The sequence below is a fragment of the Lepidochelys kempii genome, chromosome 10 (assembly GCF_965140265.1).
Source record: "Lepidochelys kempii isolate rLepKem1 chromosome 10, rLepKem1.hap2, whole genome shotgun sequence".
NCBI lineage: Eukaryota > Metazoa > Chordata > Testudines > Cheloniidae > Lepidochelys > Lepidochelys kempii.
In genome coordinates, this window is record NC_133265.1 from 21,124,653 (window position 1) to 21,151,368 (window position 26,716).

The 26,716-nt window shown below is 42.3% G+C and overlaps 1 protein-coding gene across 2 annotated transcripts in view; it reads right to left on the reverse strand.

Moving 5' to 3' along the window:
* Window positions 1–26,716, reverse strand: part of CPPED1 (calcineurin like phosphoesterase domain containing 1) — an 85,722-nt gene that overhangs the window by 25,271 nt on the left and 33,735 nt on the right. The window contains exon 3 of one of the 2 annotated variants that reach the window (XM_073362375.1): window positions 4,499–4,921. The exons of the other annotated variant lie outside the window; for it this stretch is intronic. Within the exon in view, the coding sequence (XP_073218476.1) occupies window positions 4,499–4,921 (423 nt within the window). The remainder of the gene's footprint in view (window positions 1–4,498; window positions 4,922–26,716) is intronic. 2 annotated transcript variants of the gene reach the window in all.

Genomic DNA, 26,716 nt, shown 5'->3' on the forward strand with positions numbered 1-26,716 from the left:
GTGCTACCATGATAACTGTTTTTTATACTCCTACAAAGAAGGCTCTTCAAGAGAATAATAAAAATAAAAAAAAAGGAAGCAGAATGCATCTGTTACTAAGGAAACTCAGCCACAGAGAGTTCTGTTTTTGAGTCAGAGAATTTTTCACAGCTTATTTAGTTAAGCTGTTGTATTGCTAGCTTTCTAGCACTTTATCCTCATTTCATTTGTTTAATTAATACAAATGTAGTAAGTGATCCGAACACAATGTGGCTCTTATTATTTGGGAGTGGGTGATTTGTTCAATAGAGTGGTCTTTCATTACTGTCTCTTTTTCCCATAAATTAAAGCTATCTTGGTGCTCTGATAAAGTTTTAACATATTTAAAGTATAGACATTTTAAGTACAGCTACCAATAGATTATGAAATATCACTGAAAGAAGAGAGACTATAAAAAAGCCATGGATGCACCAAGTTAAATACAACAGCCATGTACTATTTAATGTTATCTTTAAATTAATTAACTCTGTAAAACATTATCTGAAGAGATGGCTCTTTGAAGTGTTAACATGGTTGCAACCAGCCAGAAAATAGGAATGATTGACCTTTATATACTGATAAAGGTTTCAGGCAACCAAGTTTCAGTTTAATGGCAGGATAAGACTATGCAAGATGTAGTTTTGTGAAATACTCTGATAGGGAGAAGCACTGTATAACGTGAACTTTAAAAGGCAAGTGGAATGCTAATTTTCAGTAACACTATTACTCTGGGGGAATTCTGCACCACTGTGCGTGCATAATTAATGAGCAGTGCATACTTTTAATATTTTGCGCAGAAAAAAGCTTGTGTGGGAATGTTGCGGCAGTTCTGCCTTTTGCCCACCAGAGAGCATTGTGGTGCTAGAACACAGCAGCTGCTCCAAGCCAGCTGGGGAAGAGAAAGAGCTGGTCTTCTTCACAGCACCCGCTGTGGGGAGCTATGGGGAGACAGACAGCCTGGGCTGCTGAGGGGTCAGATGGGGCTCATAAAGGTTAGTGGGGGAGGACAGACTGGGGCAGGGGCTGAATGGGAGCTGATGTGCAGAGCCACATAGGTAAAGAAAGAGGGAGGTGCAGAGCTACAGGGGGCAGGAGGTGACTGAGAGGGGGCACAGAGTCACATGGGGACGGGGAAGGGGTGCAGGGCCATAAAGGAACAAGCGGGTGGCTGAGTGGGGGCACAGAGACACTTGGGGGTACAGGGGGTGCAGGGCCATAAAGGAACAAGCGGGTGGCTGAGTGGGGGCACAGAAATACATGGGGGAACAGGGGGTGCAGGGCCACATGGGAGTACAGGGGCAGATGTGCCTGACTGAATGGGAGAAGCTAGAGGTCAGCCAGCATCTACATGGGGAAGCTCCCTAGCAGTCCCTCTCCACCCCCGCAACCTCTTCCATACTTGTCCCACCCATACCCAACAACCCTCCAAGTTCATACCTAGGCTCCTTCCCAGAAATTATTTCCCTCTCCTTCAGCTCCTTCGTTAACCCAGACTCCCTCAAACCCTTTTCACTGCTTCTGAGGGGTGCAGGAAATACAGTTCTGTATTGTAGTTTAAATGAATTATTATTACTCAGAGTTCTGTATTAATATGCCTAGTAAAGGAATCTGTTTGTCAAAAAACATTTTCTGATTATTTTTTGTTGTCTGTATTGCTACAGACATACTTGCTGATAGGTATTTTGAAACAAATGACCAAAAATAATTGAAACTGTTGTGATTAAATTGTGTTATTTTGACAAATAAAATATGCAGAATATTGCAGAATTTGAAAATACTGTGCAGAATTTTTAATTTTTTTGGTACAGAATTTCCCCAGGAGTATATAATGCACTAGTGCTTAATACAGTATCATTTACAATGAAGGCATTTTACATAAATTAATTCTGATATCAAAGGAATAATGCCACAATTATAAAATGGTACCAAATGTTAGTAAGTCAACTGAATGAAAATGAACTTGGAAGACAGCAATGTTTTGACTCTACATTAATGCCTATTTACCTCCGGGAGACTTATGACACCCATTTCATTTTAGGCCTTGTCTACACTGCAGAGTTTTATCGCTATAATTAAAGCACTTTAAACTGCTATTCCATGTCCACACTGCTCGTTGTGTCGGCAGAGTACATCCACACTAGCAGCTCTCGCATTGGCAGAGAGCAGTGCACTGTGGGTAGCTATCCCACTGTGCAACTGGCCCCAGGGTTCTTTGGGAAGGGTTTTCAATGCCTCATGGGGCAGGTACAGCATCACATGATGCAGGTTGCACAATCCTATCGTTCCATGGGCATCGTGCTAGATTGCCAGCCGCTTTTCAACTGAAGTGTGCGGGGGGAAGCACGTGATGGGGAGTGTGTGTGTGTGTGGGAGACAGACAGAATGTGTGTCAGGGGAGTGTGTATGTGAGAGAGACAGAGTGTGCGTCGGGGGAGAGGGAGTGTGTTGGCATGCTGTCTCTCTAAGTTCAGCCAACCACCAAAAGCAACCAGTCCTGAGGCGGTGAAGGGGGACACCCCCAACATCAGCCCCCGCCTGCCTGCACAGCAGTCTCACACACATACACACACGCCTCTGCCTGCTTGCCTGTGTGTTCCATAGTGCGGGAGAGAGCAGCATTCCACATTAATGATTTCCTCTTTGCTGCTGGAGCTGAGCGGCATGCTTAGCTGTCAGAACTTCACAGAGCTCTGAAAGGGAAGGGGTGCCTTCCTGTGAGGCAGAAATGCAGGGCAGCCAAGTTCAAAACAGTGAGGAGAGAAGTCATGACCGACATTGTGGGATACTGGGGGAAGCCAGTTACAGTGATATAATGAACGGCAGCATCTACATGGACACTTTGTCGCAAAAAGCTCTGTGCCTCTCATTGAGGTGGTTTTATTTTGTTGCTGAAATTGAAGAGTTTTGTTACCAAAAGTGGCATTGCAGCATGTACACCTCCATTGTTTCGTCGCCAAAAGCTGCCTTTTGACGATAAAACTCTGCAGTGTAGACAAGGCCCAAGTAACACTATCTCACACATACATTTTTAAACACTTTAAAACAAATGTACAAGTATTTACCTGATTAAAGATATTTCCTATTAAACTAGTACTGATATGAACAGCTCTTTAAAAAAACTCCATAAACAGATATGCATATTGTATTTTTCTTAAAAAATGCTAAACAATTTAATTCACAAAGATTAAAAAGGACAAAATGGAAAGGTTATATTTTGTACAAGAACCTCCACTATGATCTTCCAGGATAGTCTTGAAAGAGGATACTTTTCCTTATACCCTTATATTATTTCCCATCCCTCTGGGACATTTTATTTCATATTAGGGTCAGGTTGGCAGCAGGGATCTAATAACTAAAATAAAATGTGGCAGAGTATGATTTTGTAATAACGCATCTGTGAGGTATATTGCAATGTCAGTGAATCTCTGTGATAGAAAAGGTTTAAATTTTAACAGTACCAAGGGATAACTTTGGGTTTTGTTTTGTTTTTTAAAAACAAATGTATTTTAAAATGTTAAAATTCAAAGATGCTTGCTGAACTACTGCGATAGTTTCTGGGCTTGGGAAATAAAATATTGACAATTTTTGCAGGGAACATACACACCCATAGGCATAGACTTAAATACCCCTCAAAACATGTATGTGAAATTCTGGGTCATTGTTTTAGAACAACCATACCTATTCTTTTTTGTGACTGGTTCACGCAGAGTGCGTTTTAAAAATGGACAATGACTCTGAAGTGATCAAGGTAAAATACATGGTGATATGAAGCAATGACATTTCATTGTGACAGCAGCTCTTCTTTTTATGGGGAGATGTAAAATGGGAGGTGTCCTGCCCGGCTCACAAAGTTGAGCTGACCTGCCTGAAACTACTCTTTACCATAGGTAAACCTTTACACCTGTCAGATCAAACAGATTTGTCAATCACATCATTCTAAACCAGACCTGAATCAGTATTATCTGGTGCTTCACTTGTATGGGATACAGCCTATTCTCTGGATCTAATTTTAAAAAATATTTATATATTATACACAAACACACACACACACACACTTAGCAGTGGGAGGCTTCAACCTGTGGATACTGTCCATTCACACAATCAAGCATCTTGGGACACATCTCTCTTACACTCTTGTCAAATAGGCAGTCCAAACTAATGGCTGTCAAGGAAGGATTATTTGTTTGTTTGTTTGTTTTTCTTTTTTTTTTGTGTGTGTGGGCGGGGGGGGAGAAAGTTTACCTACTGTATGTAGTTCATTTGTGTTACCCCAGTTAACCTCATTCTTTTAAATGCTATACAAAGGAGTTTCTGCCCTGAAGAGCTTACTGTTTAAAAGATAGAACCTGTAAAAAGGTAGAGGAAAGAGAGAGGAAACACACTCACCCACCCAATGTCCACTTATTGTATCCCAGGATATGAGCTGTTCACATCATAGTGCTGAAAAGAAAAATCAGTTAAATGCAAGTAGCAGCGATACCTGCTTTATGAAACTTTTCCATCAGCTCCTGCCGAACCGACTTCTCCAAGTTAAAATAGTCATGGTCTTCATCCGGGTTTTGTAGAAATAGAGGAATATGCTGAAATACTATTACATGTTTACACATCTGTTTTTCAGCTACAGCCAGTTGTGCATCAAGCCACTCATCTTGGGCCTGCTTTAACTCAGGACATTTAGAGGAATCAAAATATAACTGTGAGTTAAGCACAAGAAAGAAAACTCCTCCAACCCAAAAACTGAAGTAATCATCTCCCCAGTGCTTGCAATAATCATCTATTGTTTCAGGTGTTGGAACATTGCCGATATCGTGATTTCCGCTGACAAATACCAATGGAATGTCTTGGTCAATGTTCTTCAGGACATTTTTCAAATCTTGTTCTTGGTCCTTTCGCCACTGAGTTCCTATAAAAAGAATGGAGTTATTTTACCTTTTATGTTTATGCTACACTCTTCTACCACCACCACTTAAATTTTGTTAATACAGACAGCATGGACAGTAAAACCAAATGACACTGCTATCCAGATAAAGCAAATATGCAGCAGACAAAATGTATAATGTTATTCTTTAATTATATTTTTAAGGTATCCGTCAGTCATCTAAGCTTGACGCCTTCTCTACTGTCTGTTTCCTTCATGCCTCCCTCCTTCCTTCCATGGCCAGTATTCTGCCATTCTCTATACCTTTCAATGCACAAGACTGCCGAAGACAATTTACAGATTGCCCAACAGTAGATGCCATAAGGATGTGTGGTCAATATTCTGCATCAAACACATCATCTCTCTCCCCTTTTTTCCATCATAAGAACAGCCATACTGGGTGAGACCAAAGGTCCATCTAGCCAAATATCCTGTCTTCCGATAAGGTGCCCCAAAGGGAATTAATAGAACAGATAATCATCAAGTGATCCATCCCCTGTTTCCCATTCCCAGCTTCTGGCAAACAGGGACTAGGGAAATCATACAGACTGATGATCCATTGAGGAAAATGCAGAATCATTGGAAGGTGTCATTCAAGTTCGTGTACAAGGTAGCAACTGATGAAATGTCTGGTTTATACTTCATAGGTAGGTAAAAGAATGGAGTTTTTGTTCATTACTAGAACTGCTTCAGCAAAAACAATTAGTGTCTTGTAGAAACTCATTTAGATTGTTAAAACAGTCTTGTACTATTACTAAAACATGGGATTAATTTCAAGGAGGGGTAACTGTGCACTTTACCAATTTGTTTTCCTCCCCCCTCACGTCTGACTTATAATATGCTTGTCTAAAATATTTATCATTCTCTGACACGAAGTCCTATTACTCTTGGGATGGGTATATTTAAACACTGGAGAAATATACATGATGTCATGAAAAGTTAGGAAAATGTCTTTTTGAAGGGTGTTTGTTTATTTTACGTTAAATAAAAGGATAGAAAAACTTTGTTCTACATTTGAGAAAAGAATACTTTTTATATATAGAGTTGCTATTATAAATGAATTAAAGTATTACATTTCTAAAAAAAAAAAGTATATATTTTACCGCAGGGAACAATGTTACAAAAGTAAATTTCACAGTTGGATTTTAGAAACCAAGAAGCCATTTTTATAAAACTGGGATTGGATTTTTATAAGTCTTTATTTACAAGGAGGTCTGAATTGAGACTCACATTGCAGCAGTGACCATAAATGCAACAACTATGCAAAACATGTTCACTTAAACAAATTTAGAACTCTCAACTACATAGATTTTATATAAAATCTATTACACAGGTTTTTTTAATTGCACCTATCACTATAAGGTTTATACAATTCTTTTTCATGCTTCTTCAAAGTTTCTAGAATCTGAATGCTGATATAGCCTTGACTTAAAAAAAAACAAAACAAAAAAACGGTTACTCACCCTTTTTGTAACTCTTGTTCTTTGAGATGTGTTGCTCATATCTATTCCAGTTAGGTTTGTGCACGCACTGCATGCACAGAAGTTGGAAACTTTTCCCTAGCCCTACCCGTCAGGCCGGCTGTGGAGCCCCTAGAGTGGCGCTGGTATGGTGCTCTATATATGACCTGCCGGCCCAACCCCCGTTCAGTTCCTTCTTGCCAGCAACTCTGACAGGGGAAGGTGGTGGTGGTGGTGGGGGAGAATGGAATAGATATGAGCAACACATCTCGAAGAACAACAGTTACAAAAAGGGTGAGTAACCGTTTTTTCTTCTTCGAGTGCTTGCTCATATCAATTCCAGTTAGGTGACTCCTAAACCTTATCTTGGAGGTGGGGTCGCAGTCAAGGTATTGCAGACTGAAGAATCGCCTTGCTGAAGGCCGCATCCTCACGAGATTGATGGACGATGGCATAGTGCGACATGAAGGTGTGCACTGAAGCCCATGTGGCAGCCCTGCAGATTTCCTGGAGAGGTACATGTGCCAGAAAGGCTGCAGGAGGCTTGAGCTCTTGTGGAGTGAGCTGTAACAGCAGGCGGAGGGACATTTGCCAAGTTATAACTAGCACGAATACACATTGTGATCCATGAAGATATCTGCTGGTAAGAAACCGGCGCACCTTACATTGGTTCCACTATAGCGATGAACAACTGGGTTGTCTTGCGGAATGGCTTTGTTCGATCTATGTAGAAGGCGAGCGCCCTTCTGATATCCAGTGAATGCAGCTGCTGCTCTCAAAGATTAGCATGCGGTTTTGGGTAGAAAACCGGCAGGAAAATATCCTGGCTGACATGGAAACGGAATACAACTTTTGGTAGGAAAGCTAGATGAGGCCTAAGCTGAACTTTGTCCTTATGGAAAATGGTATACGGTGGCTCACACGTGAGAGCCCGTAGCTCAGAAACACGTCGTGCTGAGGTAATGGCCACTAGGAAGGCAACCTTCCAGGAGAGACAGAGGAGCAAGCAGGAAGCTAGCTGCTTGAAAGGGGGACCCAGGAGATGGGAGAGGACTAAGTTAAGGTCCCAGGCCGGCACAGGGGGCTTCATCAGGGGATGGACTTTTTCCAGACCTTTTAGGAAATGTCCCAATGTGCAAACATGGAACGCCCGGCAATGTCTGGGTGGACTTTAAGAGAGCCAAATGCCAGATGCTGGTTTTTAAGTGCACTAAATAGTCCAGGATGCACAGGATTGAAGCCTGGAGCAGGAGCACCTGCCGTTGAGCACACCAAATGGAAAACCTTTTCCACTTTGCTTCATACATAATCCTGGTAGAAGGTTTGCGGCTTTCCAGAAGCACCTGTCTCGCCGACTCCGAACAGGCAAGCTCAGCCCAGTTCAACTACAGATCCTCCAGACCATGAGATGGAGAGATTGAAGGTCTGGATGGAGGAGACAACCATGATTCTGTGAGATGAGGTCGGGGGTGAGAGGTAGATGCAGCAGGGCGTGGATCGACAGATCCAAGAGAGTGGGGTACCAGCACTGGCGAAGCCAAGCTGGGGCCACCAGTATGACGTCCGCCTTGCCCCTGCGGACCTTGAGAAGCACCTTGTGGACCAGAGAAAATGGCGGGAAGGTGTACAGTAACTGACCAGACCATGGAATCAGGAAGGCACCCGCGATCGAGCCCGGGCTGTGACCCCGGAAGGAGCAGAAGGTTGGATGCTTCCTGCTGGTCCGTGTGGCGAACAGATCAATTCGGAGAAACCCCTAGCTGCGGAAAATGGAGTGGATAATGTCCATACGAATTGATCATTCGTGTATAAGGAAGCGTCTGCTCAAGCTGTCTGCCAGTACGTTCTGAACGCCCGGCAGATATGAAGCTTGGAGAAGGATGGAGTGGGCTAGACAGAATTCCCACAGTAGAAGGGCTTCCTGACATAGAGGAGACGACCGGGCCCCGCCTTGTTTGTTTAAATAAAACAAGGCTATGGTGTTGTCCGTCAGCACCACTACACAATGGCCCTGCAAGTGGGACAGGAACACTTGGCATACAAGGTGGATAGCCCTGAGTTTTTTGATATTGATATGCAGGGCCAGCTCCTCTACCTGCCATACACCCTGAGTCGTCAGGCTTCGGCGATGCGCTCCCCAGCCCAGCACGGACGTGTCCGTTACCAGAGTCAGAGTGGGTTGGGGAGGGTGGAACGGGAATCCAGCCACCAATGCAGGGAATTGAGGGTATGCCTCAGGACGGTGAGCACCATGTCTGGACTGTCATGGCCCGGGCGATATGTGGACACCAGCCACGCCTGTAGGGGCCTGAGCCTCAACCTGGCATGCTGCACCACGTAAGTGCAGGATGTCAAGTGACCCAGCAGCTTGAGATACTGCCTCGCTGTGGTAGTGGGAAAACTACAGAGACCGGCGAATATGTGTGCAAGGGCTAGACATAGGGCCTCTGGGAGGAATGCTCTCGCTTGGTTTGCATCCAGGACCGCCCCCATAAACTCTGTTTGGGTTGGAGTGAGAATAGATGTGTTGACATTGAGAATGATGCCCAAGTGGTTGAACGTGTCTCTGACCATTTGCACCTGTGATTCTACCTGCTGGTGAGACCGGCCTCATATGAGCCATTCATCCAGGTACAGGTAGACATGCGTGTGATGGCGGCGAAAAAAGACTGCCATGACCATAATGCATTTGGTGAAGATGCGAGGAGCCGTGTACAGGCCGAATGGGAGGGCTGTGAACTGATAATGCGTCTTGTTCACCACGAAGCAGAGAAAAACGTCTGTGAGACGGAGTGATTGAAATGTGAAAATAAGTGTCCTTCATATCGAGGGCGGCGCACCAGTCTCCCGGATCCAGTGAGGGAATGATTGTGCCCAAGGATACCACGCGGAACTTCAAGTTGACAATGTATTTGTTGAGGTCCAGAATGGGCTGTAGGCCTTCTTTTGCCTTGGGAATGAGGAAGTAATGTGAATAGAATCCCTTGCCTCTGAGCTCCTGAGGCACCTCCTCCATGGCTCCTAGAGCAAGGAGGGACTGGACCTCCTGAATAAGTAGCTGCTTGTGAGAGGGGTCTCTGAAGAGGGATGGGCAAGGGGGGTGGGAGGGTGGGGAGGAACAGAAGTGGATAGACTATCCCGCCTCTACCATGCGGAGGACCCATCGGTCCGATGTAATAAAGGGACCATGCACGGTAGAAGTGGGATAGACGGTTCAGAAAGGGAGGATAGCTGACCAGGTTGTGGACTGGTAACCCGTCCTCATGCGCATCTTAAAAAGGTGTGCTTAGGGCTTGGAGGGGGCTTGGATTGTCCCTGGCTCTGCCCAGGAGGAGGGCACGATGGCCTGTGCCGAGAGTATCTGCTCCTCCTACGGGAGGAATCCTGCCTGGGTCTAGTGGGGAAGGATCGCTGTTGGGTGGGCTGTGGCTTGAACGGCTTTCTCTGAGTTGCCGAAGTATGCATGCCTAAAGACTTAATGGTATTATGTGAATCTTTCAGGCTATGCAGTCTCAAATTGGTCTGTTGGGCGAAAAGGGCTTGACTGTCAAACGGGAGATCCTGGATCATTTGCTGGACTTCCGGTGGGAGAACTGGAACCAGGTGTTACGTCGCATGGCGATGCCAGATGCCAGTGTGTGTGCTGCCGCGTCCGCGATATCCAGGGAGCCTTGGAAAGGAGTCCGGGCCACGAGCCTGCCCTCCTTGGCAATGGCCTCCAGCTCTGTGCATGACTCAGATGGGAGAAGCTCCTGGAACTTCTGAAAAACAGACCAAGAATTGTAATTGTATCTGCTAAGGATCACGAGTGATTAGTGATCTGAAGGGAAAGGCTACCTGTGGAATAAACCTTTCTCCCAAAGAGATCCAGGCATTTCGCATCCCTTGATTTAGGGGCGACCCTGCCTTTCTTTTTCATTAACCGCATCCACCACCAGGGAGCATGGGGTGGGGGGGGAAATAGGTAAAAAGGTATTCGTACCCCTTAGTGGGGACAAAGTACTTCCTTTCAGCTCCCTTGGCCATGGGGGAATGGAGGCTGGAGTTTGCCAGACTGTTTTGGCACTAGACTGAATAATTTTAACAACTGGCAAGGCTACTCTAGAAGGCCCTTCTGGTGTCAGGATGTCCACCACAGGGTCCTCTTCTTCTACAATCTCTTCCACTTGGAGGTTCATGTTCAGGGCCACCCGCCGGAGGAGCTCCTGCAGTGCCCTGAAGTCTAAGGGAGGTGGGCCGGATATGGACGTGCCCACCACAGCCTCGTCAGGAGATGAGGAGGATGCGACCGGCAGGACCGGGTCTGAAACAGCCCCCTGATCTGTTGGGTCCGGATCCTCCTGAGCACCAGGAGTAGCCGCCACTGGGGGTGGGGCTGGTTCCAGAGTTTGTGCGGTGTCTGGAGGAGGGAGCTGAGGGTTGCCTCGGGAAGACGGGACCCTGAACATGGCAGGCGGAGGCACAACGTGTGTGTGCGTGTGCGCATGCGCACCCTGGGCCTGGTGGTACACTCAGGGGGTCCAGAACTGCCACTGGGGTTGCCAGTGAGGCACTGAGGGGTCCTGTCCGAGACTGCCTGAGCCTGATTGGTGTACGTCCGAAGCGCCCGATGCCCTACCCGACCTAAGGGAGGGAGACTGGGAGCGTGACGGCCAAGGGAGCCAAGTGCACCAAGGAAGGCTCCGCGGCCCCCTGAAGGGTGGGATGGGTACCGTGAGGAATGGCGAGATCCAGATGGCAACTGGTGCCATTGTGGAGAGTGGTGCCGTGAGGTTGACGGGTGCAGAGAAGTTGGACCTCGCCTCGATGGGGCGCGGCGTTGAGAGTGCGACCGTGACCGGTGCTGTGCCGGGGAGCGGTGCCATGCCGGAGACTGGTGCTGCGATGGAGAACGGTGCCGAGCCAGAGATCACCGCCATGCTGGAAAGCAGTGCCGTGATCGGCAACATGGAGGGGTGCGGCGCTGCGACGGAGAGCGGTGCACGGAATGATGTTGGTCTGAGTGGTGCCGCAAGGTCTCAGAGCGGCGCGGTGATGCTGATCTGGCGGCAGAAATTCCAAACATTGCCGGTTTCCGCCTTCACGGTACCAGGGCTCGAGCTGGTGGAGGCCTCGAGGCCAGGGACACAGGCGCAGTCATCTCAATGAGCCCTCTAGTGGCCTCAAAAGTGTCCAGAGTGGAGGGCAGGGTGACTTCCTCCACCTGCTGCAGGGGCACTGGCAGTGCGGGGTTGCCCAGGGGACCAAGGGCCTGTATGGGCTGAGGCCTACTGGAGGATCTGTCAGCCTTATGGGCATGGTCCGCACTGTGTCCTGCCGAGGCCGCGATGTCCGCTTCAAGCCTCTGAGGAGGTCCTCCCATGGCCTGGGAGCGATGCTGGGGGGAGCGCTTCTGGGCCCCAGGAGATTGCCAGCCCCTAGGCAGGCGTGCTGAGTCCTTTTGTGGTGGTGTAGACGGCACCGCATCGAGGTGTTCGGGGCCAAGTCTTGTGAAGGATGGAGAGCAGACTCCAGGAGGAGTTGTTTCAGACAAATGTCCCTCTTCTTTCTGGTACGGGGTTTAAACGCCTTGCAAATTTTACATTTGTCAGCTTGGTGGGCCTTCCCCAGACACTGAAGACAGGAGTCGTGGGATCACCCGTGGGTGTAGGCTTGCCGCAGGCGCTACGAAGTTTGAAGCCCTGAACGGCATGCCCTGGAGCCCCACGGGGCACTTGTTGCAGGGGAAGACCCCCCCCAACTGCTATAAACTATACTTAACACTAGAGATAACAATTAACTAACAATGGGTAACTATATATAGAGCTGAGAAAGATAGCTAGGGAGTAGTGGAGCACTTGAGAACAAGAAACCACTGTTCCAACAACCGTCACTGGTGGTAAGAAGGAACTGAAAGGGCCAGCAGGGTTGTATATAGAGCGCCATACCAGCACCACTCCAGGGGGATCCACAGCTGGCCCGATGGGTAGCTGCTAGGGAAAGTTTCCGACTTCCATGCACATGGTGCATGCGTGCACACACCTAACTGGAATTTATATGAGCAAGCACTCTAAGAAGAAGAATAAATTTTACTAGTGACTTTTAAAAAAGGAATTGAAAATTTAACAAACACACAAGCTTAAAATAATCACCTTACCACTTTCATTTTGAATCTTTAACAAATGACAGAAGTTTACTCTAGTTTTACTACTACCACTAGGATTCTGTACAGGAGTGGAAAAAAGCTGGGAAAAAAAAAAAAAGCAAAAAGCAAACTGGTACATGGCAGAAAAAGCCCTAACACTTTATTGAAAGCAATGCAGTGGTTTCCTCAATTAGTACAGTTTTATTTGTAAAGCAACACAGATGTACAGGGTGCCTTACAACAATAAAAAATAGCAATCAAAACAAAAAACAAGATCTCTGCCCCCAGAGCCTCGGTGGTTGTATTAAGTGGTCAAAAGAATAATTTTAGGAGAATTAAATAGTTGGTTTCATATTTTTATTAAAGGTCCAGACAATTTTTATATATTTATTTATTTTTTAAAAATGAGAACAAGGAAGGGTAAAGGTAGCAGTGCCTATGTATCAACAGAAATGGAAAGCTAAGGACCTAGATGTTATTTATATTACAATGGCACCTGGAGGCTTCACTGAGGTTGAACATCAAGGCAGTGCCCAGGACAAACAGAGAGAGTCCCTTAGCTAAGTGCTTACAATTTAACTAAACAAGATGGATAAAGAGTGAGAGGGGACCCCAGGCGTACAGAGAAAAACAAAAATAACTTGTCCAGAGTCCCAGTCATACAGTAGGGCATTGGCATAGCAGAGAATACAACCCAGGTCTCCTGAGTCCCAGTTCAGTATCACACTGCCTCTTAGTATACAAAATAACCAACATAATGGCTATTTAGCTCATGGACACAGCTGAAAAGGACAAGGACAAGGAACAGTCAAAGATAGCAGCACCTTTGGATAAGATACTGACAGCAGTTGCTGCAGTGAACAAGTGTTTATTCTGAAGTCAGGAGAATGTTAACTACCTGCACATCTTGGTACTTCAAAAGTTATATATGCAGACAGTAGAAAAATTAAATAGTACTAAAAAGCAGGTTGATATAACAGAGTTCTTTGCTGTATTGTAGCGGATTACTATGACTGCTTATTCTTCTGTATTCAGCGTGCTTTGTGTGAGCTAGTATTTCCTGGCAACCTGGTTTGTTTGTTCTTATCTACTTTTCAATAAATGTGCACTCTTTCTAAATACAGAAAGTGATAGTACTTTTGTTTCCCCCACTGCTTATTCAATGGCCTCTCAATTATCCAAACTCCCGATTATCTCAATAAAATCCATGTCCCCCATGCTATTTGGATGAACAGGAGTATGCTGTATGTAATCTAATACACATATCAACATAGTGTTCTCCATGGGCAAGGTTAAATAAAAGTGAAGTGATATTTATTAGTCTTGTATTTTATTGTAGCTGTTTCTTGAAGCGTGAAAACAGCAGAGAGCCAAGGAGGACTGCTGGAAGGCATGACAGGGAAACTGACTTGGGAAGTGTCAGGGTGGATATAACTAAAGTAATGAATAGTTCATTTTTGTTCAGTTTATCCTGGAGTTATAATGTCACAATGCCTACAGTCACTAGCTATACCATACTATGTTGATATTCTGTATTATGTTCTATACATACAGCTTTGCTCTAAGATAAATGACTTTAAAAATTAATAGCCCATGAAGGATAGTTTTGCTTTTCAGGAATATAAAGAAGCTAGAACTGTCACTAGAGCATAGTTGTCTGCAATTTTCCTTTGAGCTTTCTCTATCATTTTTTGAAAGTTGAGTGACCTGAGCAAAAGTATAAAGGGGAAATTTTTTTTCATAGAATCTCATGGTTGGAAGGGACCTCAGGAGGTCATCTAGTCCAACCCCTGCTCAAAGCAGGATCAATCCCCAATTTTTGCACCAGATCCCTAAATGGCCCCCCTCAAGGATTGAACTCACAACCCTGGGTTTAGCAGGCCAATGCTCAAACCACTGAGCTATCCCTCCTCCCTCAATGTCAACATCTCTTTTGCAGTACATCTTTCTATTGTAAGTTATTTGTAAGTCTCTATTTTTCTAAACATTTCCAATAGTCTACTGCTCAAAAAAGTCAAGATAATCTTTCTTCTCTCACTTACAGCACATTTCAAGAAAGGAAGAAGTCTATTTTGCACATGTCTTTGCCAAAGCTTGCTGCAGTCAACAGGAGCAGTAGTTGAAGTTTATTCTGCAAAGGTAATAATCCTTTTGCTAATAATCCATGCTACAACTGATCTTGGTAAAACTGCAGAGGGAACCTATATATTTAAAAAAAAAAAGTTTTTCAAATGCATTAGCTATGAATATGCTTTAAAACACCACATAACTAGTGCCACAGAGTTGTAGTTTTGTAAAAGTGTTTTATTGTGAATTTTACATCAAAAAGACAACTCTTCATTTATGTTAGAGTTCACCCTCCTTTGCAGTTATTACAAAGAAATTATGCAATATAGATCTTCTTTTAAGCAGATGCTATTTTTAGAAGCCCTCACTACCAACATATCACCACCTGCTGTTTTGTACATAATCTGTATGGTAGGTAGACCTTTCTAGGGCAACTAGCACTACTGACTGCAAACTTGTGTGCTCAGTCTAGATGTGCTGCATCTGGATATCTCCCACTGATATGCAGCAAGAGTGATGAGAGGTGGTTCCCTTTGGGTTCTGGTGGATGTCTAGTCAGGCACCATATAACAAGAGAGTTAATCATTGGAGGAGTCCTGTTATCCAGGTCAGTGGGGGCTGCAGGTCCCAGTTGTCCTTGCATCCTATAAATTGAGTGCCAAATAATCAGACTAGTCAACAATGGAGTGTGGACTCTCACAACCCTACTGGCTATAGAGTTGACGCAGCACAACATATACACTCTCTATTCTGCATGATTTCTCTATCTGACCTCCTCCAGGTCAGAAAGGGCTTTCTAATTAGCTTTGTCCTACTCAAATTTGGTTTTATAGAGATAGATTGAAGACTGGGAAGAACTGCATTTTATTTTAGAATAATACAAAAAATGGTATTCTCATGCAGAAATAGTACCAAGTCCAAAAGAGTAAAAAGATGGCACAGCACCACTGATGGAGGAATGAATGAAGATATTGGGCCTGTTTCTTCTTTCATTTACAGTGATGTCAGTGGAGTTACATCACCGTAAAAAAAGACAATTAGGCCCATTTGAAGAAACACACATGATCACTAAAAACAGCATTCTAAGTTAAGGGCACATACACAGTATTCCATCCTAGAACCTCTTCCATCTGGCTTTCATCCCTTGCACTCCACTGAAACTGCTCTCACCAAAGTCTTGAAAGAACCCTTCCTTACCAAGGCTCAGAATCAGTACCCCATCCTCATCCTCCTTGGCCTGTCAGCTGCCCTTGCCACCACCTAGCATGCTCTTCTTGAAATCTTGTCCTCTTCTGGTTTTCCTCATCTCTCTAATTACTCCTTCAAGTGTGTCCTTTGGAGAATCTTCAAGCCCCCATCCCTTTCTGGGAGTTCTACAGGACTTTGCCATTAGTCCCCTTCTCTTCTCCCTCAACACCTTATCTGTGGGCAATCTCATCTGCAAACGCAAATTTAGTTACCATCTCTATGCGGATGATTCCCAGATCTACTTCTTTCTCCAGACTTTCTCCTTCTGACTAAACTAAAATCATGGCCTGTCTCTCTGACGTCTCCTTGTGGATCCAGCCATCAGCTCAAGCTCAACATGGCTAAAATAGTTCTTAAAACTTCCCATTTCCTCCTTTCCCAATCACTGTGATCATCATCCTGCCTGTCACTGAGGCCCATAATCTGAGTGGCATTTTTGACTCAGACTTCTCTCTGTATCCTTACATCCAGTCTATGTCTAAATCTTGCCAATTGTTTCTGCACAACACCTCTACATCCTTACTTATCCATCCACACAGCTGAAACTCTCAACCATGGTCTTACCAGCTCATGTCTCATTAACTGCAACATCTTTCTCTCTGGCTTTGACAAACACAGTCTTGCCCCACTCATATCCATTCAGAATGCTGCTGCAAATATTTTCCTAACCAGTTTCTTTGACCATGTCATTCCTCTCTTTGTATCCTTCCTCTAGGTCCCCCATTCTTTACCATTAACATAAGCTATTTGCTTCACTTTCAAGGCCCTTCACAACAGAACTCTACACACTCATCTTCTATTGAGGTGTCAACTCCCACCTCCCCTTAGTCCAGGATGCCAGCCTCCATCTCCCACTTGTTAAATTTTCAAACAAGCACCTTCATGCTTTCTCCCATGTGCCCCTCACACTTCAGAGGAGGTCCAATTAACATCCACAAAGCGACCTTACTATCATCCTTCAAAACTCTCCTTAGAGCTCTCCTTTTCTGTGATGCGTACAAAGAACTTGACAATCATTAGTGTGCTGAGACTGCTGTCTATCATGCTGACCAATGTGGTCTCTGTTTCCTTGTACTCCCTCATCTGTCTGCATCCATCTGTTGGACCTCGTTTTATACTTAGGTTTTCAGATCTTTAGGGCAAGGATCATCTTTTTGTTGTGTTTATACAGTGCATAGCACAATGGGCTCCTGGTTCATGATTAGGGCTCCTAAGTTGCTAAAGAAATATAACATATTGCAGAAGTTTGTGGGTTAACAATTCATTTGGAATTGAAATAGCTATTTTACCACAGCTAAGGTATGAGAGGCGGATTTAACAGTATTTTGGGGCATTCTATATTGAAGTACGCAATACAAAAATTTAACTACAGTACTAGCTCTTAATGGATTATTAGATTTCTGAAATGACAATGAAATAAAAAAACAAAAATGGAAAAAACAACCTTTCAGCAGCTTAACTATTCCTGGAGTTTCAATGCATTGCATTATACTGATGACTGAACTAAGGCTTCTTTCCTAGTTTTCAGCGGCACAGGTGTCCATTTAACTAACTATTCCTTCAGATTAGTTCCACCTTCTGCTGTGAAAATAATCACTATGCTTCATTTAAGCACACTCAGCTCTTTTATCCACACACATACCGCAGCAATTTAGTCCTTGCATATCAAGGGTAGCTCATCACTACCAATCCTTTGTTTCCGACTGTTACCATGACAAGACTACCATAATTACACAAAATTTACAAAAGTAACAAATAAGTTAATAGAGAGCCACTGAAGATGCAAACTAGTAGTTTCCAATTGCTATTTTTTATTCAAGAGGCATGGAGGTGAAGTTTAGCTACGAAAACTTTAAATATATTCTGAGAGTCGGTTACTGCTTTTTTGAGAAGAAGCTCACCAGCTCGGAGGTCTTCATGATATTTTTCGTCACCTACTGAAGCATTATCAACATGTCTAATATCTACTGCAAATATTTTTACCGAACTGTGGGTTAGTCCCATTACAAGCTTGATTTAAAACCAACAAACCCAACAACTACATTCAACCAGCAAACTAAAAAAGTTTTTTGATGAAAGTGCAAAGATTGAAGGGGAAATTTCCCTACTCTTCTGTCTTAGGCCCTGTCTTTACTTACTGTGGTTTGCCAGTATAGATATACTGGTAGAATGATACTGGCAACCCATCCTAGAGGGATGCATCTTATACCTGCAAAAGAACTCTTAAACCAGTTCTCTTAACAGAATAACCGAGCAAACAGTCCTTGCACCAAAGAATTTACAATTTAAATCAGCATAACAGACTGATGGGACAGAATGGTGAAGCAGCTCGTCCATGGTCTGTGGCAGACTCAGGAATAGAATCCCAGGACTCCCAGTTCAGTACCCTACCCAACAGGTCATGTGGTCTCCTACTGACTCCATGAAAACTAGCACACTGAGGTTTCCCCATCTCACTCCAGCTTGATTAACTCAGAATCAAACTTGGTGCTGCTTGGGCATGGACCATCATCATCCAAGGAGGAAGAAGTAGAAAACAATTTTCAGTTCAGATGGTCAGAAAAAAAGGCCTGAAATACACCTTTTCAAAATTCATAGAATTCAAAATAAGACTGGGACCATTATGATCTAGTCTAACCGCCTTCATGACACAGGACATAGAATTTCACTTAATGATCTTTCCTTAAAGCAAAGGACAGTTTCAAGAAGTCAAATGAGGAAGCAAACACTATACAACAGAGTTTCTGTACTGTATAATGTGTCAGCCAAATGGTTTGTTATGGAGAATGCACACAGTATATATAAGCTACACCTCATTACTCACCCAGAAAATGGTATCTATTCACTGTTCAACATTATACTTTGGAATAATATGGCCTTCCATACCTGCAAAGTTAACATCAAGACAGTTTCTAAGAATTGTAGTTGAGACATGTTCATAGAAATTAGTCTTCTACTATCGGAGCTTTCCTCAAATGACATAGAAATATCAACATTTACATTCACATCTCATCTTCTAGCAAGTATTTTCATACCACAAACAAATGGGATCGTTACCTTTAAAACATGGCTGCCAATTTTGTATAAATATATTTGTCGGTTCTTAGATACCACAGTGAGTGAGCAGCCTAACAACCGGAGAATAATAATATATGGAATCAAACCTTTTTGGGCTGGGAATCCTTTCAATTGTCTCAATAAATACTTGTAGCTAATCTATCTATACCTACACAGAAGAAAAAATAAAGATGTGGTGAAAAAAAAAACAACTTAAATTTTATTTTGATGGATGAAATTTTTGCTAGGATATGCGGGGGGGGAGAGGGGAATCAAACTAGCCTCTTCAACACCTGATCTCAGTATACATCAAAACAAGATATTAAATAAATATAATTGGATAGACTACCCAGTTAAATTAGCAGACTCTGCAAAGTAAATATATATCTAAGGTTTTATAAGAAAGTTGATAGTATATTGTATTATATGTTCATGTAGTAAAGATTATCACAATATCTGAGCATAGGAAGAGTGGTAAGATTGTGTTAAAGTCAACAAGATTCTTCAGGGGCACAAGATTCACTACAGCAGATCTCATTGCACATTGGGACATAGCACATGAATAAAATGAGAGCACACTTGCTCAACAGATACAATTATTTTCCACTGCACTATGGCTCTTTTGGTCCCATAAGCGAAAAATATATTGTCAAAGAGATAAATCATGCCTTGAGTATATTTCATAATTCCCTGCTCATGGGATGATTAGAGCAAATAAAATTTCATACTAAGTTGTTTGGAGGTCGTGAGCGCTCCGTTAGCTTTTATTGAAATCAGATAATTGCACAAAACTATTTTCATAGTAATGTACAAATATAATGTATTTTATAGGGAATATAAAACCCCTTTGACAGTTTTTGCTCCATCTAGAAAGCTCTTTGGACATGAAAAATTACCAATGGGCTGAGGGTTTGGGGGAAAAAATAGTCAAGTGTTCTTTGGATGTGGATTCCATTATATCTAAGCCATCAAAGTTTGTGACAGTTTTGGCTTCTTCCTAATTAGCAACAAATTTAAAAATAGCACACACACAGCCACATGAAAAATTTGTTCAATTAGTTTATTTAACTTACTTTATTGGCAGGAGTCTAGATCAAACACAGAACACATGTGCACAGTCCATCAGCAGTAAATCAGTTCACATTACTTGATGCAATGTCAGACATGTTAATATCGCAGTTATTCTCCCAGGACTCATGTAGAACTTGAGCAGTTTAAACACCAGAGCAAACATTTTTGTAAATATCATCATCTCTCAAGTCTCAGCCTGGTATCTGAAAAAATCAAGCTATATTCTTCCTACTTCGCACTCCATCATGAATCACCATCCAACAAAGATCCTGGAATCAGGATTGAGCTACTGATTTTGCTGAAAATACACGAGATGAAATAGAATACAGCTGACTTCTCCACAGCAGTGCAATGGTGATGGTAGTTAAAAAAACTAAACAAACTTGTTTCTGTCAGTAAACTAAGCTGATCAGCTCTCAGAAGACAAAAAAGGAGTAAATGTGTGTTCTAATAAGGTGACATGTTTACAGTCAGTCACTTTTTAAAATCATCACCATATTTTAAATATCATTGGAAGTATAATTTTTTTTTAAAACTAGTAACCACAGCAATCTGGGCCATATAAGCAGACAAAACAAATACATTAGAATTTATGCTGTCAACTTTTGAATGCGGAAGGGAATTTTTTTTAAAATAATCTAAAGTATTGTTAATTAAAATAAAATCCCTATTTATTAAAGCAGACCTTATAAAAGGTATCCCCATCCCTTTTGGGCAAGCTGTAAGGCTTCAATTTTATATGACAAGCTTTTATTTAGTTACAAAGACAAAGGAAACCAATATCACAAGATTAATGACAGTATAACAGCAATAACAAACGTGATTCTTGACCAAAGAGGAGTGCTCAATAACTTAGTATATACTATGGGGAAAGCACTTTGAGAAAAATATTTAAAAGTTTCAAGTATTTCTTTTCTTTGTAAATTTTGCTGATAATTCAATGCACACAACCTTAAAACGTTGTATGGGAGTAGTCATTTCTCTGTAAATTGCTCAATTCACAAGTGCATAAATTCTGCTTGTGTGCCTGAATACAGACTGTCAGCATTACATCCATAGCACATATAAGGTGCAAAATTCCACCAGCAGCACCAAAGAGCTCCAAACCTTATTCAACTACCCAACTGCTAAAATGTGAACAGGATACTTCAGTATCCTTATGTAATAAACTGTGAGTACTATAGGCTCTTGTTTGGAAAACACATCAGTTAGTTTAAATCAACTGTAAAACTATGCTAAAGTTTACCACTTTGTATACCTTCACAGTGTTGCTGACTTCTTTTGATCAAACGTCAACAGCTAGATGGAGCTTCTGCCTAATATTATCTCAAAAAGAAAAGGAGTATTTGTGGCACCTTAGAGACTAACCAATTTATCTGAGCATGAGCTTTCGTGAGCTACAGCTCACTTCATCGATGAAGTGAGCTGTAGCTCACGAAAGCTCATGCTCAAATAAATTGGTTAGTCTCTAAGGTGCCACAAGTACTCCTTTTCTTTTTGCGATTACAGACTAACACAGCTGTTACTCTGAAACCTAATATTATCTCAGTCTCCCTTTTGAGAAAAACACTGAAGGATACTTAGAGCCTCTTGGGATGTGCTATGTGACCTCAACTCCATTGCAATCAAGCATTCAGTGCCTTTTCAGGCTCATAAGTGCCTCATAAGTAAAACGGTTTAGAATATTTATAATCATCATGCCCCTTTATGGCTAGGGAAAACACTGGATTTTAAAATATAGCCCTTTCATTGGGAGAATTTTGAGTGGCGTATTTTTTCCCCTGTCTGTTCCACACTGAATAAAAGTGTTTCTCAGACAACCCTATAAATGCCCCCCAAAATAATCCCTTTAGTAGGTCTCAGGATGGACTGAAAAATAATGGTTTTAAAACATTACAGTGATTATGAATTGAAATGAAACCTTCGTTCTACCTAGACAATAGCACTATCAACTTTGATGTTCCTTAATTCTAAAGCTCTCTCTTCTGAACATAAATAACTTCTCACTACAGTACACTAATCACAGTTTGTAAAAGCACCCTTATACAAGTACTGTAAGTTAAAAAAAAGAAAATCAGTGTGCCTAATTCATCTTGTGTGCTGACCTTCAAAAGTTCCTGAGCAGTAAAGTCACTGGGAGCAGCAATGATTTGGAAATAAGGCCACTTATCTAGGTGCCTAAATATGAACTTAGAAGCCTAATATTAGGCACCGATTTTTGAAAATCTTGGTAAATATTACCACAATTACTTTTCTCACATGGAGAACATCCACCTATCTGAAATTACTGAAAGCCTTGCCAAATTTGGGAACACACAGAAGCAGTACAAAAATGTTATTTGCTGTGCGAGTGTGTAGTGTAAAGAAATTGGGTAGTACTGCTTTAAATAGTTTAGGAGCTCTTCTGCAATAGAAGACAGTGAGGTTTGCTGCTGGGAGCCCAGACTATTAAAAGCAATACTACCCAAATTCCTATACACTACAGCATGGATATCTTGTCTTGACAGACTAGTTGCATAACACAGTTCTCTGCCTCCATCAAGATCAGCAGACAGTTTTTCCTTCTTGTGGACAAAATGACTAAAATTCAGTTAGGTCTTAAAACAGTCTACCTCCTGTATTACCTCAGCAATTCTTCTCTCTCCTGGATTAAAGTTCAGTCACTGCTACAATGAAACCCAAATGTGCAAAAAATTGCTGCACACATACTTCACTTGGACTCTATTTTTTCTGTTGCTACATGAATTACTTGACAAGTTTCTTGAGGCAATATATTAACTTTACTATATCCAGAATTTCAGTCTGATATGTTTTGCAATTTCTAGATCCCATGATCTTTTGTGCAGACACAGTTCATTGGGCTTGTACAGAATTTGGCCCCCGCGTTTTTGACGACTGTAGTACTTAGAGATTGAAAATAACTAACTATTAGTAGATCATTGAGTCCATCCCCAGAGAGGACACAGTTCGTGGATGGAAGATTTATTATATTTAACTCTGCTTGATCTTATCCATCAGGCCAAAAATGCTCCTTAAACACATTGCTCCTAAATAAATAAACTTTATACCTTCTCTAGAGAGTGTGAGCAAATTGAATTGGAAGACTGCTAAACACATGAAGGATGGAGGACCACACAAGCCCTGAGCTTTTTACATCTCTCAATACAATCTATGGGCAAAAAGCAAACACTTCCAACAAAATAGAGAGATCTAGGACTAGGTCCCAGGAAGGGGAAGAATCAAGGAGGTTTAAAAACCACCTTTAACCACTTCCCTCTCCTCAGCTTCATCAAGTGCTCCTCAGGTGCAGACTCTCTGGCCCCAAAACTATAAATCAAAATAATACACTGCATTCCACAAATCTCTCATACTAAATGCACATTAGAGGGCTCACTGGAGTTTATTCATTACAATATTGAAATGAATTATTTAACATAGCACTTGAAAAATAAAATCAAAAGGCTTTGAATAGGACAGTCTGAAACATTATTTACTAGGGTCACTTATTCTGTATCAATTGCTAAATAGACTAGTGTCTTCCACAAGAGTTTAGGAAAGGTGGGTGAGAGGTGGGAAATGCAAGTAAAGCACCAGTGACATAAGCAAATAACTAAGGGATACTAGGGGATCCCCATATTTTTTTAAACTATATTTTTTCCTTATATTAAAAAAAATGCATATTTGTATAGTACTTGGTTAGTGGTAGGCAGGGGTAAGCACATTTTTTTTATTGAACCCTAAATCACCTACCAAAATACTGGTTTCAGAGTAACAGCCGTGTTAGTCTGTATTCGCAAAAAGAAAAGGAGTACTTGTGGCACCTTAGAGAATAACCAATTTATTTGAGCATAAGCTTTCGTGAGCTACAGCTCACTTCATCGGATGCATACTGTGGAAAGTACAGAAGATCTTTTTATACACACAAACCATGAAAAAATGGGTGTTTACCACTACAAAAGGTTTTCTCTCCCCCCACCCCACTCTCCTGCTGGTAATAACTTATCTAAAGTGATCACTCTCCTTACAATGTGTATGATAATCAAGGTGGGCCATTTCCAGCACAAATCCACGGTTTAACAAGAACGTCGGGGGGGGGGGGGGGAGATAGGAAAAAACAAGGGGAAATAGGTTACCTTGCATAATGACTTAGCCACTCCCAGTCTCTATTCAAGCCTAAATTAATTGTATCCAATTTGCAAATGAATTCCAATTCAACAGTCTCTCTCTGGAGTCTGGTTTTGAAGTTATTCTGTTGTAATATCGCAACTTTCATGTCTGTAATCGCGTGACCAGAGAGATTGAAGTGTTCTCTGACTGGTTTATGAATGTTCTAATTCTTGACATCTGATTTGTGTCCATTTATTCTTTTACGTAGAGACTGTCCAGTTTGACCAATGTACATGGCAGAGGGGCATTGCTGGCACATGATGGCATATATCACATTGGTGGATGTGCAGGTGAACGAGCCTCTGATAGTGTGGCCCTAACACCCCTACTCTACTTGCGCTATATTGATGACATCATCATCATCTGGACCCATGGAAAAGAAGCACTTGAGGAATTCCACCACGATTTCAACAATTTCCATCCCACCATCAACCTCAGCCTGCTCCAGTCCACACAAGAGATCCACTGCCTGGACACTACAGTGCTAATAAACGATGGTCACATAAACACCACCCTATACCGGAAACCTACTGACCGCTATTCCTACCTACATGCCTCCAGCTTTCACCCTGACCACACCACACGATCCATTGTCTACAGCCAAGCTCTGTGATACAACCCCATTTGCTCCAACCCCTCAGACAGAGACAAACACCTACAAGATCTCTATCAACCATTCTTACAACTACAGTACCCACCTGTGGAAGTGAAGAAGCAGATTGATAGAGCCAGAAGAGTTCCCAGAAGTCACCTACTACAGGACAGGCCTAACAAAGAAAATAACAGAACGCCACTAGCCGTCACCTTCAGCCCCCAACTAAAACCCCTCTAATGCATTATTAAGGATCTACAACCTATCCTGAAGGATGACCCAACACTCTCACAAATCTTGGGAGACAGGCCAGTCCTTGCCTACAGACAGTCCCCCAACCTGAAGCAAATACTCACCAGCAACCACATACCACACAACAGAACCACTAACCCAGGAACCTATCCTTGCAACAAAGCCCACTGCCAACTGTGCCCACATATCTATTCAGGGGACACCATCAGCCACACTATCAGAGGCTCGTTCACTTGCACATCCACCAATGTGATATATGCCATCATGTGCCAGCAATGCCCCTCTGCCATGTACATTGGTCAAACTGGACAGTCTCTACGTAAAAGAATAAATGGACACAAATCAGATGTCAAGAATTAGAACATTCATAAACCAGTCGGAGAACACTTCAATCTCTCTGGTCACGCGATTACAGACATGAAAGTTGCGATATTACAACAGAATAACTTCAAAACCAGACTCCAGCGAGAGACTGTTGAATTGGAATTCATTTGCAAATTGGATACAATTAACTTAGGCTTGAATAAAGACTGGGAGTGGCTAAGTCATTATGCAAGGTAACCTATTTCCCCTTGTTTCTTCCTACACCGCCCCCCCCCCCCAACGTTCTTGTTAAACCGTGGATTTGTGCTGGAAATGGCCCACCTTGATTATCATACACATTGTAAGGGGAGTGATCACTTTAGATAAGCTATTACCATCCGGAGAGTGGGGTGGGGGGAGAGAAAACCTTTTGTAGTAGTAAACATCCATTTTTTCATGGTTTGTGTGTATAAAAAGATCTTCTGTACTTTCCACAGTATGCATCCAATGAAATGAGCTGTAGCTCACGAAAGCTTATGCTCAAATAAATTGATTAGTCTTTAAGGTGCCACAAGTACTCCTTTTCTTTTTATCAAAATACTAGAATAATCACATCTAAACTTCAGTGACCTATTTCATATCAACTACTAATATTTTCTGCTCTTTAGTAACCTTGATGCCCTTGCCAAATTACAGCATCGGTGATTATGTTCCATCTGTAAATTTATACAGGATACATTTTTCTTTGTTGCATCTCTTAAAATGTGTGTTACCATGCATTGATGGTACAGAATGATATTCCATTCCAGAGATGACTGCACTTCAGCAACAGGCAAAATAAAGTAGTATGAAAGATAGAGGGCCAAGTTTGGCTTTGCCCCCAATGGAATTTGTCCCTAATTACATCAGGCCTGAATATGACCTAGACTTTTAAGCACTTAGAAATTCCTTCTGGAGGAAAGGTGCTATATATGGATGCTGCTATTCATTATGCCATCATTAATCCTGATCACACAGATAAGGCTGGGATGTCCTCACATATGTTCCATATCCAAACACCTCATTTAGTTAATGATTTCATAGAGACAGCATTATGCTGGATGTTTTACCGAGTTCCGAATAAGTCCAGCTGCCTGATGCAACAGTGTGGTATCAGAACTATTATCGCAAAACATGGCAGTCAATCAAGCCAACTAGAGATCATCTGAGCAGTTAATGTTTCCGTTTGAGGAAAGAGAGCAGTTTTTTTTACTAACAGTTCAACACATTCAGTTTAATCTAGAGTTTTCATTCTATTATAGTGGGCATCTTATAATTTAGTGCAGGTGAAATACTAAACTAAAATTGCTATGATACACATTTTCAATTATTAATTATTTATATTGTGCTAGCATCTAGGTGCTCCAGTCACAGACTAGGACAAGAATGATGAAAGGAGG